Source organism: Mobula birostris, chromosome 12 (assembly GCF_030028105.1).
Source record: "Mobula birostris isolate sMobBir1 chromosome 12, sMobBir1.hap1, whole genome shotgun sequence".
Taxonomy (NCBI): Eukaryota; Metazoa; Chordata; class Chondrichthyes; order Myliobatiformes; family Myliobatidae; genus Mobula; species Mobula birostris.
In genome coordinates, this window is record NC_092381.1 from 110926906 (window position 1) to 110939232 (window position 12327).

The 12327-nt window shown below is 44.9% G+C and overlaps 1 protein-coding gene across 2 annotated transcripts in view; it reads left to right on the plus strand.

The window, feature by feature from the left end:
• Positions 1-12327, plus strand: part of LOC140206187 (dynein axonemal assembly factor 10-like) — a 42546-nt gene that overhangs the window by 2843 nt on the left and 27376 nt on the right. For both annotated transcript variants that reach the window (XM_072274477.1, XM_072274476.1), the window contains exon 2: positions 10602-10702. In XM_072274477.1, the coding sequence (XP_072130578.1) occupies positions 10602-10702 (101 nt within the window). The remainder of the gene's footprint in view (positions 1-10601; positions 10703-12327) is intronic.

Sequence of the window (12327 nt, forward strand, 5' to 3'; positions counted from 1 at the left end):
ACCGACAGAAGTGAAATTTGTTGCCTTCGCAGAAAAAAAATGTGAATTACAGTAAGTATGTATATGTATTAAATGGTTAAATTAAGTAAGTAGTACAAAAATAGGAATAAAAAAGTAGTGAGGTAGTGTTCATGGGTTCAATGTCCATTCAGAAATCAGATGGCAGAGGGGAAGAAGCTGTTCCTGAATCACTGAGTGTGTGTCTTCCAGGCTCCTGTACCTCCTCCCTGATGGTAACAATGAGAAGAGGACATGTCTTGTGATGGGGGTCCGTATTGATGGATGCTGTCTTTCTGAGGCATTGCTCCTTGAAGATGTCCTGGATACCACAGAAGTTAGTGCCCATGATGGAGCTCCAGGACATGTTGGTGGGTGTTTAGGAGAGATTATTTACAGTGCAGACTCTGCTCCCAGCCCTTCAAGTAGTGTTGCCACAGCAACCCCTGACAACCCCGATTTAACCCCAGCCTAATCACAGGACAAATTACAATAACCAGTTAGCCTATGCAGTACGTCTTTGGACTGTGGAAGGAAACCGGAGCACCTGGGAAAACCCATGCGTTGCATGTGGAGGACATAAGAAGATGAGAGGCATTGATTGTGTGGATAGTCAGAGGTTTTTTCCACAGGGCTGAAATGGCTAGAACGAGAGGGCACAGTTTTAAGGTGCTTGGAAGTAGGTACAGAGGAGATGTCAGGGGTAAGTTTTTTATGCAGAGAGTGGTGAGTGCGTGGAATGAGCTGCCGATGACAGTGGTGGAGGTGGATACGATAGGGTCTTTTAAGAGAGTCCTGGATAGGTACATGGAGCTCAGAAAAATTGAGAGCTATGGGTAACCTTAGGTAATTTCTAAAGTAAGTACATGTTTGGCACAACATTGTGGGCCGAAGGGCTTGTATTGTGCTGTAGGTTTTCTATGTTCCTATGACATACAGGAACTCCTTACAGAGCAGGGGTTATGCCTTTTTTATGCCATGGACCCCAACCATTAAACTCCACTCTCCAGTTTTCTGAGCTGTCATAGTGTCTCACCAGCTGCTGAGCTACTATGGTGTCCAACGGCAGGGATGTGTTCAGGAGCTGGGACAGTGCCTTCCTCTCAGGACAGGGGCTGTGCACCAAATTTTGTATAGGTATCTATTTCATAATGTCAGAGAGAGAGACAGTTCATGCCAAGCATTAACAGTACATCGAAGTAGTACAAAGGAAATGGACAAAGTTCACAAGGATGTTTCCAGGACTTGATTTCTCACAAGTTTCTACAGATGTGTCGTGGAGAGCGTTCGAACTGGTTGCATCCCTGTCTGGCACGGAGGAGCCACTGCGCAGGCTCAGAAAAAGCTGCAGAGGTTTGTAAACTCAGCCAGCTCCATCGTGGGCAACATGGAATACACCTTCAAAAGACAATGTCTCAAAATGGTGGTGTCCATCTAAAAGACCCCCATCACCCAGGCCATGCCCTCTTCTCATTGCTACCATCAGGAAGGAGGTACAGGAGCCTGAAAGCACAAAATTAACAATTCAAGAACAGCTTCTTCCCCTCTGCCGTCAGACTTCTGAATGGACATTGGGCCCATGAGCTCTTTCTCAGTATTTGGGGTGGCACGGTGGTGTAGTGGTTAGCACAACACTTTACAGTATCCACAACCCAGTTTCAATTCCTGCCGCTGCCTGTAAGGAATTTGTCCATTCTCCCCGTGACTGCGTGGGTTTCCACCAGGTGCTCTGGTTTCCTCCCACAGTCCAAAGACGTACCAGTTGGTTGGTTAGTTGGTCATTGTAAGTTGTCCTGTGATTGTCCTGTGCCACACAGGAGGCTACTTAACAAGATAAGAGCCCATGGAATTACGGGAAAGTTACATACGTGGATAGAGCGTTGGCTGATTGTCAGGAAACAGAGAGTGGGAATAAAGGGATCCTATTCTGGTTGGCTGCCGGTTACCAGTGGAGTTCCACAGGGGTCTGTGTTGGGGCCGCTTCTTTTTACATTGTACATCAACGATTTGGATTATGGAATAGATGGCTTTGTGGCTAAGTTTGCTGACGATACGAAGATAGGTGGAGGGGCCGGTAGTGCTGAGGAAACGGAGAGTCTGCAGAGAGACTTGGATAGATTGGAAGAATGGGCAGAGAAGTGGCAAATGAAGTACAATGTTGGAAAGTGTATGGTTATGCACTTTGGCAGAAGAAATAAGCGGGCAGACTATTATTTAAATGGCGAAAGAATTCAAAGTTCTGAGATGCAACGGGACTTGGGAGTCCTCGTACAGGATACCCTTAAGGTTAACCTCCAGGTTGAGTCAGTAGTGAAGAAGGCGAATGCAATGTTGGCATTCATTTCTAGAGGAATAGAGTATAGGAGCAGGGATGTGATGTTGAGGCTCTATAAGACGCTGGTGAGACCTCACTTGGAGTACTGTAGGCAGTTTTGGTCTCCTTATTTAAGAAAGGATGTGCTGACGTTGGAGAGGGTACAGAGAAGATTCACTAGAATGATTCCGGGAATGAGAGGGTTAACATATGAGGAAAGTTTGTCTGCTCTTGGACTGTATTCCTTGGAGTTTAGAAGAATGAGGGGAGACCTCACAGAAACATTTTGAATGGTGAAAGGCATGGACAGAGTAGATGTGGCAAAGTTGTTTCCCATGATGGGGGAGTCTAGTAGGAGAGGGCATGACTTAAGGATTGAAGGGCGCTCATTCAGAACAGAGATGCGAAGAAATTTTTTTAGTCAGAGGGTGGTGAATCTATGGAATTTGTTGCCACGGGCGGCAGTGGAGGCCAAGTCATTGGGTGTATTTAAGGCAGAAATTGATAGGTATCTGAGTAGCCAGGGCATCAAAGGTTATGGTGAGAAGGCGGGTGAATGGGACTAAATAGGAGAATGGATCAGCTCATGATAAAATGGTGGAGCAGACTCGATGGGCCGAATGGCTGGCTTCTGCTCCTTTATCTTATGGTTTTATGATTGGGCTAGGGTTAAGTTGGGGGTGGCTTGAAGGGCCAAAAGGTCTTATTCCATGCTGTATCTCAATAAACAAATAATGTTCTTTACTCCCTTTTTGCACTATTAATTTAATTTAATTTTTAAACATATATTTCTGATTGCAATTTATAGTTTTTTTTAGTACTATGCATTGCACTGTACTGGTGCTCAAAAACAACAAATTTCACGACACATGCTGGTGACATTAAACCTGATTCTGAATCTGATCTGACTTACAGGGAAAGGTCAAATAGGTTAGGACTTTATTCCTTGGAGCGAAGGAGAATAAGGGGAGATTTGATAGAGGTATACAAAATTATGAGGGGTATCGACTGGAACTAGAGGTCATGGGTTAAGGGTGAAAGGTGAAATGCTTAAGGGGAACCTGAAGGGGAATTCCTTCACTCAGAGGATGGTGAGAATGTGGAACGAGTGCCTAGAGAAATGTTGGATGTGGTTTGGTTTCAACATTTAAGGCAGGGGTTCCCAACCTTTTATGCCATGGATCCCTACCATTGACTGAGGGCTCCGTGGACCCCAGGCTGGGAACCCCTGGTTTAAGAGAAGTACGTGATGGAAGGGGTATGGAGGGCTATGGTCCCAGTGCAAGTTGATGGGGCTAGACAGAATGGCATAGACTAGATGGGCCGAAGGGCCTGTTTCTGTGTTGTAGTGCTCTGTGACTCCATGATAATTGCAGAATATATTCATCATCACCATCAGGCACCCTCAGTGCCCGGGACGTGCCGCTTCTCTTTGCTGCCATCAGGCAGCGGGTACAGGAACCTGCACCATCTTGTCTGACAGACTTCCACTTTATTTTAGCGCATACCAAATAGGAATCACATTTAACTTTTTCCTTTGCAGAGGGTCTAAGCAAGAAGGAAAGGTTTGACAGACGGGTTGTTTTGTCTGAAGTGTTCAAAGTGAATTTATTATCAAAGTTCATATATGTCACCGTACACAACCCTGACATTCATTTTCTTGTGGGCATACTCGATAAATCCATAGACTAATAACCATAACAGAATCAATGAAAGACTGTTGGAAACTGAGGGGAGATCTGATAAAGGTACAGGTTCCTGTGTGTCCATTATTTCTCAGGATCTAACCTGAACCCGATGTTCTGTTGTGGGGGATGACTTCCCAGGGGAATGCCTTGGCGACTGGGTTACTGGCACTGAGCATGGGTCCGTGGTGCAGTAGGGAAAGAGGAAGAAGAGGGGAGCAGTAGTGATAGGGGACTCAATGGTCAGGGGAACAGACAGGAAATTCTGTGGATGTGAACGGGACACCCGGATGGTATGTTGCCTCCCAGGTGCCAGGGTCAGGGATGTCTCAGATCTCGTCCACAACATTTTAGAGAGGGAGGGAGAGCAGCCAGATGTCTTGGTACATATTGGTACCAATGACATAGGAAGGAAAAACAAAGAGGTCCGGGAAAGATATTTTGGAGAGCTAGGTAGAAAGCTGAGAAGCAGGATTTCCAGTGTAGTGGTTTTTGGATTGCTGCCTGTGCCACATGCCAGTGAGGGTAGAAACAGGATGATTTGGCAAATGAATGTGTGGCTGAGAAGCTGGTGCAGGGAAGGCTTCAGGTTCTTGGATCATTGGGATCTCTTCAGGGGGAGGTATGACCTGTTCAAAAGTGACAGGTTGCACCTGAACCCGAGGGGAACCAATATTGTTATGGGCAGGTCTGTTAGAGCTGTTGGGGAGGGTTTGAAATAATTTGGCAGAGGGATGAGACCGGAGTGAAGGGACTCAGTATAGGATGGATGGTAAAAAAGCAAAGATAGTGTGTGATCAGATGATCAGGAAGGGCAGGCAGATGATAGGACATAATTACAGCCAGCAGGGTGAGTATCAATGCATTAGGGATGCAGAATCAAAAAGGGTAGCAAATGCAGTACTCAGTGTTATATCTCAATGCATGGAGTATAAGAAATAAGGTGGATGATCTTGTGGCACTATTACAGATTGTCAGGTATGATGTTGTGACTATCACTGAATCATGACTGAAGGATGGGTGTAGTTGGGAGCTGAATGTCCAAGGTTACACGTTATATTGGAGTGATAGGAAGGTAGGCAGAGGGGGTGGTGTGGCTCTACTGGTAGAGAATGGCATCAAATCAGTAGAAAGATGTGACATAGGATCAGAAGATGTTGAATCCTTGTGGGTTGAGTTAAGGAACTGCAAAGGGTAAAAGGACCCTGATGGCAGTTATATACAGGCATCCCAGCAGTAGCTGGGATGTGGACTACACATTATAATGGGAAATAGAAAAGGCTTGTCAAAAGGGCAATGTTATGATAGTCATGGGAGATTTCAACATGCAGTTTGATTGTGAAAATCAGGTTGGAAATGGATCTGAAGAGAGTGAGTTTGTTGAATACCTACGAGATGGCTTTTTAGTTTGTCGTTGCGCCTGCTACGGGATCAGCTTTACCGGATTGGGCGTTATGTAATGAACTGGAGGTGATTAGGGAGCTTAAGGTAAAGGAACCCTTAGGAAGCAGTGATCACAATATGATTGAGTTCAACTTGAAATCTGAGATGGAGAAAGTTAAGTCTGATATAGCAGTATTTCAGTGGAGTAAAGGAATTACAGTGGTATGAGAGAGGAATGGGCCAAAGTAAATTAGAAGGAGATGCTGGCAGGGATGACAGCAGAGCAGCAATGGCGTGAGTTTCAGGGGGAAATGAGGAATATGCAGGAGAGATGCATTCCAAAAACAAAGAAATATGCAAGTGGAAATATAGTATAACCATGGCTGACAAGGGAAGTTAAAGCCAATGTAAAAACAAAAGAGAGGGCATATAACAAAGCAAAAATTAGCGGGAAGATAGAGGATTGTGAAGCTTTTAAAACCCTACAGAGAGCAACTAAAAGAATCATTAGGAGGGAAACGGTGAAATATGAAAGCAAGCCAGCAAACAATATCAAAGTGGATAGTAAAAGCTTTTTCAAGTATGCAAAAAAACAAAAGAAAGATGAGCGTGGATATAGGACCACTAGAAAATGAGGCTGGAGAAATAATAATGGGGGATGAGGAGATGGCTGATGAACTAAATGAGTATTTAGCATGAGTCTTCACTGGGGAAGACACTGGCAGTGTGCCAGATGTTGAAGGGTGTGAGGGAAGAGAAGTGAGTGCAGTTACTATTACAAGGGAGAAGGTGCTCAAAAAGCTGAAGGACCTAAGGGTTCATAAGTCACCTGGACCAGATGAACTGAACCCCAGGGTTCTGAAAGATGTAGTGTTAGAGATTGTGGAGGCATTAATAATGATGTTTCAAAAATCATTGAATTCTGGCACGGTGCCAGAGGACTGGAAAATTGCAAATGTTACTCCACTCCTTAAGAAAGGAAGAAGGCAGCAGAAAGGAAATTATAGACCAGTTAGCCTGACCTCAGTGGTTGAGAAGATGTTGGAGTGAATTGTTAAGGATGAGGTGATGGAGTACTTGGTGACACAGGAGAAGATAGAACGAAGTCAGCACGGTTTCCTTAGTGGAAAATCTTGCCTGACAAATCTGTTGGAATTCTGAGGAGATTACATGTAGGATAGATAAAGAGGATGCAGTGGATGTTGTATATTTGGACTTTCAGAAGGCCTTTGACAAGGTGCCGTACATGAGGCTGCTTACCAAGTTAAGAGCCCATGGTATTACAGGAAAGTTACTGGCATGGTTAGAGCAGGTAGGACGCAGAAGGATTTAGACAGATTAGGAGAATGGGCAAGAGAATGGCAAATGAAATACAATGTTGGAAAATGCATGGTCATGCACTTTGGTAGTAGAAATAAATGTGTAGACTAATATCTAAATGGGGAAAAAAATCCAAAAATCTGAGATACAAAAGGATTTGGGAGTCCTTGTGCAGAACACCCTAATGGTTAACTTGTAGGTAGAGTTGGTGGTGAGGAAGGCAAATGCAATGTTAGCATTCATTTCAAGAGGTCTAGAATACAAGAGCAGGGATGTGATTCTGAGGCTTTATAAAGCACTGGTGAGGCCTCACCTTGAGTCTTGTGAACAGTTTTGGGCTCCTCATCTAAGAAAAGATGTGCTGGCATTGGAGAGGGTCCAGAGGAGGTTCACAAGGATGATTCCAGGAATGAAAGGGTTATCATATGAGGAATGTTTGATAGGTCTGGGTCTGTACTCGCTAGAATTTAGAGGGATGAGGGGGGATCTCATTGAAACCTTTCAAATGTTGAAAGGCCTAGATGGATGTGGAAAGGATGTTTCCTATGGCGGCGGGGGGGGGGGGTAGTCTTGACAAGAGGGCACAGCCACAGGATAGAGGGGTGTCCAATTTAAACAGAGATGCGGAGGAACTTCTTTAGCCAGAGGGTGGTGAATTTGTGGAATTTATTACCACAGGCAGCCGTGGAGGCCAGGTCAAGTCAAAGCTTGATAGCTTCTTGATTGGTCACAGCATCAAAGGTTATGGGGAAAAGGCTAGGGAGTACGGCTGAGGAGGGGGAAATAAAAGGATCAGCCATGATTGAATGGTGGAGCAGATTCGATGGGCCAAATGGCCTAATTCTGCTCCTATGTCTTATGGTCTTATGAAGACCCACAGCTCAGGGTTCAACAAAAGCTTTTTCCAACCACCATCAGAATCCTGAACTGATTGAAGAACTCTAATTCTACCTTGGACTATGCTTCCCTCCACTTCTGATGTCACCATGTTTATATGTTAATATTGCCATGTATTATGTATAATTTATGTTAATTTAAGATGATGTAGTTGATGTTTATAATGTACTGTAAGCTAATGTTCATGGCATCAATACCCTGGGTATGCGCCCTCCCATGACAACAAGTTAGCCACCGACCCATAGGTCTTTGGGAATCCCACAGCCACAGTATGAATCAGAATCAGGTTTATCACCGGCATATGTCAAGAAATTTGTTAACTTTGCAGCAGCAGTACAGTGCAATACATAATAATAGAAATAAAAAAGTATTGAGGTAGTGTTCATGGGTTCAATGTCCATTCAGAAATCTGGATGACAGAGGGGAAGAAGCTGTTCCTGAATCATCGAGTGTGTGTCTTCAGGCTCCTGTACCTCCTCCCTGATGGTAGCAGTGAGAAGAGGGCATGTCCTGGGTGCTGGAGGTCCTTAATGATGGATGCTGCCTTTTTGAGGCATCGCTCCTTGAAGATGTGTTGGCTATTTCAAAGGCTAGTGCTCATGATGAAGCTGACTAAGTTTACATCTCTCTGCAGCTTGCTTTGAACCCGTGCGGTAGCTCCCCCACCCCAGCTGGTGATACAGCCAGTTCGAATGCACTTCACAGTGCAGCTGTAGAAATCTGTGAGTGTATTAGGTGACAAACCAAACCTCCTCAAACTTATAATGAAATACGCCGCCTGACCTGCTGATTTCCTCCAAAGTTTTGTGTGTCTTGCTTGGATTTCCAGCATCTTCAGGATTTCTTGAGTGTTTAGTGAGCTTAGAGCTCGATGGGTTAGGTTGGACTGTTTTAACACAGGGAACGCCGCAGTCAGTTTGCCCTCATGAACTGCAAAACAAATACTCAATATTTCTGTTTAACTGACATTGATCAAACACACCGATCAAGTTACTACTTTCCTTGAAATAGTAACCATGGGTTGATCTTTATCCACCTGAGAACACAGACAAAGTCCGATGTGCTATGTTCTATCCTTTGGGCAATACATCCATTTCTTTTCTATGTGATAAGCACATTCAGCTTTTATTTTAAGAGCAGTTTCAGATCTGTATTAGTAAGTAGTAAGTCAGAAAGTATACTGACTGGCAAAAGTCCAGAGGTTTATGTTCTGAGCGGAAGGAGTTTCTATATAAAGCCTTCCTGTTGTTTCCCCCAGCAGATGCATTGCTTGTAAGTTGATGTTATATTGTTTAGAAGCTGATCTAAAGCTATCAATAAGATTTGGCTGAAGTAGAATGTTAATTTTGAGTTTATTAGACACTAACCTAGATACTAATGGTTTACACGAACTATTTGCCTATAGTATCTACTTGTTGGAATCTTATAATATTGACCTGCAGGAAACTTATTAAACTTAAGTTATTACGTGTCAATGCATATTTCCTTTGTGAAAGGAACAATGTGGTAATTGCAAGTTTTTTTTTTATTTTTCAGTTTCATTTCTTATTCACTATGTCATGCCATTGAGTCTGCAGTAAACCCAAGGAGTTCAGAGGCTATTTGATGTACAGCACCTCATTGAGGGCAGTGCATGCTCCAACCTGATGGCATAAATATCAATTTCTTCTTCTGGCTATTCCCCAGTCTGGCCTCTTAACTCTTCTCACCTGCCTATCACCTCCCCTGGTGACCCTCCTCCTTCCCTTTCTCCTGTGGTCCACTCTCCTCTTTATCAGATTCTATCCTCTCCAGCCCCTTACCTTTCCCACCCACCTGATTTCACTGATCACCTTCTAGCTGTCCCCCTTCCTCTCCTCCCATTTTTTACTCAGGCTTCTTCCCCCTTCCTTCTCCGTGCAAGAGAAAGGTCTCGGCTCAAAACGTCATCTGTTTATTCATGTCCCTAGATGCTGCCTGACCTGCTGAGTTCCCCCAGCATTGTGTGTGTGTGTGTGTGTGTGTGTGTGTGTGTGTGTGTCTGCGTGTGTGTCTGTGTGTCTGTGTGTGTGTCCGTGGGTGGGTGTGTGTGTGTGTGTGTGTGTGTGTGTGTCTATGTCTGTGTGTGTATGTGTGTGTTATGTGTGTGTGTCTGTGTGTGTGTCTGTGTGTGTGTCCGTGTGTGTGTGTCTGTCTATGTCTGTGTGTGTATGTGTGTGTCTGCGTGTGTGTGTGTGTGTGTGTGTGTCTGTGTGTGTGTGTCTGTGTGTGTGTCCATGTGTGTGTGTGTCCGTGTGTGTGTGTGTGTGTGTGTGTGTCTGTGTGTGTGTCTGTGTGTCTGTGTGTGTGTGTCCGTGTGTGTGTGTGTGTGTGTGTGTGTGTGTGTGTGTGTGTGTGTGTGTGTCTGTCTGTCTGTCTCTGGATCCTGTAACATGAATGAAAGAAGAATGGAGAGCTCTGTGGGAGGAAAGGGTTGGATTAGTTTCGGGAGAGCTGGAGGGTCGGCATAACATTGTGAGCCCAAGGGCTGTAATGTGCTGTTTTACATTGAGAGGATATTTCCTGTAGTTGGGGAGTCTAGGATCAGAGAACCCAGCCTCAGTATAGAGGGAGTTTTGTTTAGAACAGAGATGAAGAGAAGCTTCTTTGGCCAGAGGGTGGTGAATCTGTGGAATTCGTTGCCACAGACAGCTGTGGCGACCAAGTCAGAGAGTTTATTTAAAACAGAGTTTGATAGGTTCTTGATCAGTCAGGGTGTCAAGGGTTACGGGGAGAAGGCAGGAGAGTGGGGTTGAGAGGGGTAATAAATCAGCCATGATGAAATAGTGGAGCAGACTCGATGAGCTGAATGGCTTAGTTCAGCTGCTATGTCTTATGGTCTTATGTTCTACGATTGAATGGTGGAGCAGACTCGATGGGCCAAATGGCCTAATTCTGCTCCTACACTTTGTGGTCTAACACTTGCTGCATGAAGTTGATCCTTGCTCCTAATGCTACAAGTTCAGGAAGTCTTCTTTATCCCACAGATTGAAAAGCCGAGAGCCTTCCGATGTGGCACTTTCGGAGCTTCCAGCCTGCAGCAGAGACACCTGGCTACAGGGGACTTTGACGGCAATCTGCACATCTGGTAACGCATGGCTGGCTGGCCGCAGTGGCTCGAATGTAAAACCTCACAGTCCAGTATACTTCTCACTAGTCTCAGCCCAAACTGTCAGCTGTTTATTCGTTTCTATAGATGCTGAGTTACTGTACAATAGACGAGCTTTTTGTTTAACAAGGCTTTGCTAGATTCAGGCCCTCTGGAAAATTATGGGAATGCTCTGCAGACCAGACAGCATCTGAGGAGAAAGGGGGTGGAATTGATGTTTAACTAAATAGTCCTTGGGATGTTGGCCACACAACTCAAAAGACAGTGGCTTCACTCTGTTACAACTGTAGCGGAAGTGTAGATGCTGTTAAAATTGGGATATTGTTGCTGTTGTGTGTACAACAGGGTAACAGGCCATTTGGCCTAATTTCTCAGTACCAACCAAAGCTGACCGGAGACTGCCCCACTGCAGGGAATATCGTCGCCATGTTAAACATTACAATACAAGCTTTCGTGCCCATAATGTTGTGCCTACCTTCCAACCCATTTCAAGACCAATCCAACCTTCCCTCCCACATAACCCTCTACTATTCCTTCTCAACCCCACTCCCCTTCACCTTTAGCACCCTGACTAATCAAGAACCTATCAATCTCTGCTTTCAATACACTCAATGACGGCCTCCTCAACCACCTGTGGCGATGAATTCCACAGATTCACCAGCCTTTGGCTAAAGAAATTCCTCCTCATCTCTGTTCTCGAGGGACATCCTTCGATTCTGAGGCAGTGCCCTCTGGTCTTAGACTCTCACTCGGTTGGAAACATCTTCTCCATATCCACTCTATCATACCTTTCAATATTCAATAGGTTTCAGGAGATCCCCCCTCCCCCATTCTTCTGAAGTCCACTGAGTGCAGGCCCAGAGCCATCAAATGTATTGATTTTAACCCTTTCAGTCCCAGGACATTCTACTCCCTTTTCTTACTTACTGCCCATTACACCACTGGCGTTCAGGGAAGCAATGAGGGCCTCCATCTCTGGCCGTGTTCAGGGCTTCTTTTGTCTTGCCAGTAGCTTCCTCTCAGTTTTCACCACTGTCAGTCATGCAAGTCCCGGGTGGAGACTCAGGAATACCCTCACACTCAGATGCAGAAGGATTCTTCATTGCTGTTTCCATAACAATCTTGTTTGACCAGTCAGGGTTGTTAGCCCTGAGCTGAACCCCCCAAACCTGGAGTACAGTGGACCTCTCTTAGTCTGGCCTCTACCCTTTGACCTGTTTGGCATGGGTGACCCTCCCAAGAGCCAAAGCATAAAGCCCTGACTCCAGCCAACATGGCTGTCCAGGTCATTCAGGCACAAAACCTTCCAAACCCTACAACGAGGTTGTGATCCTCTTGGAGGGATCCCTTTTCTCTTTGCCCATAATTCTCTGCATGATGTGAAGAAATGTCACCAATGTCATTGCTGAAGAAATAATTTTCTTCATGTAAAAGAAAAACAACAAATGACTGAGTTGATAGTTAAGGCCTTAAGACTAAAGAAATTCCTCCTCATTTCTGTTCTAAATGGACATCCTTCTGTTCTATGGCTGGGACCTCTGGTCTTAGACTCTCCCACCATTGGAAACATCTTCTCCATATCCACTCTATCACACCATGGCTGA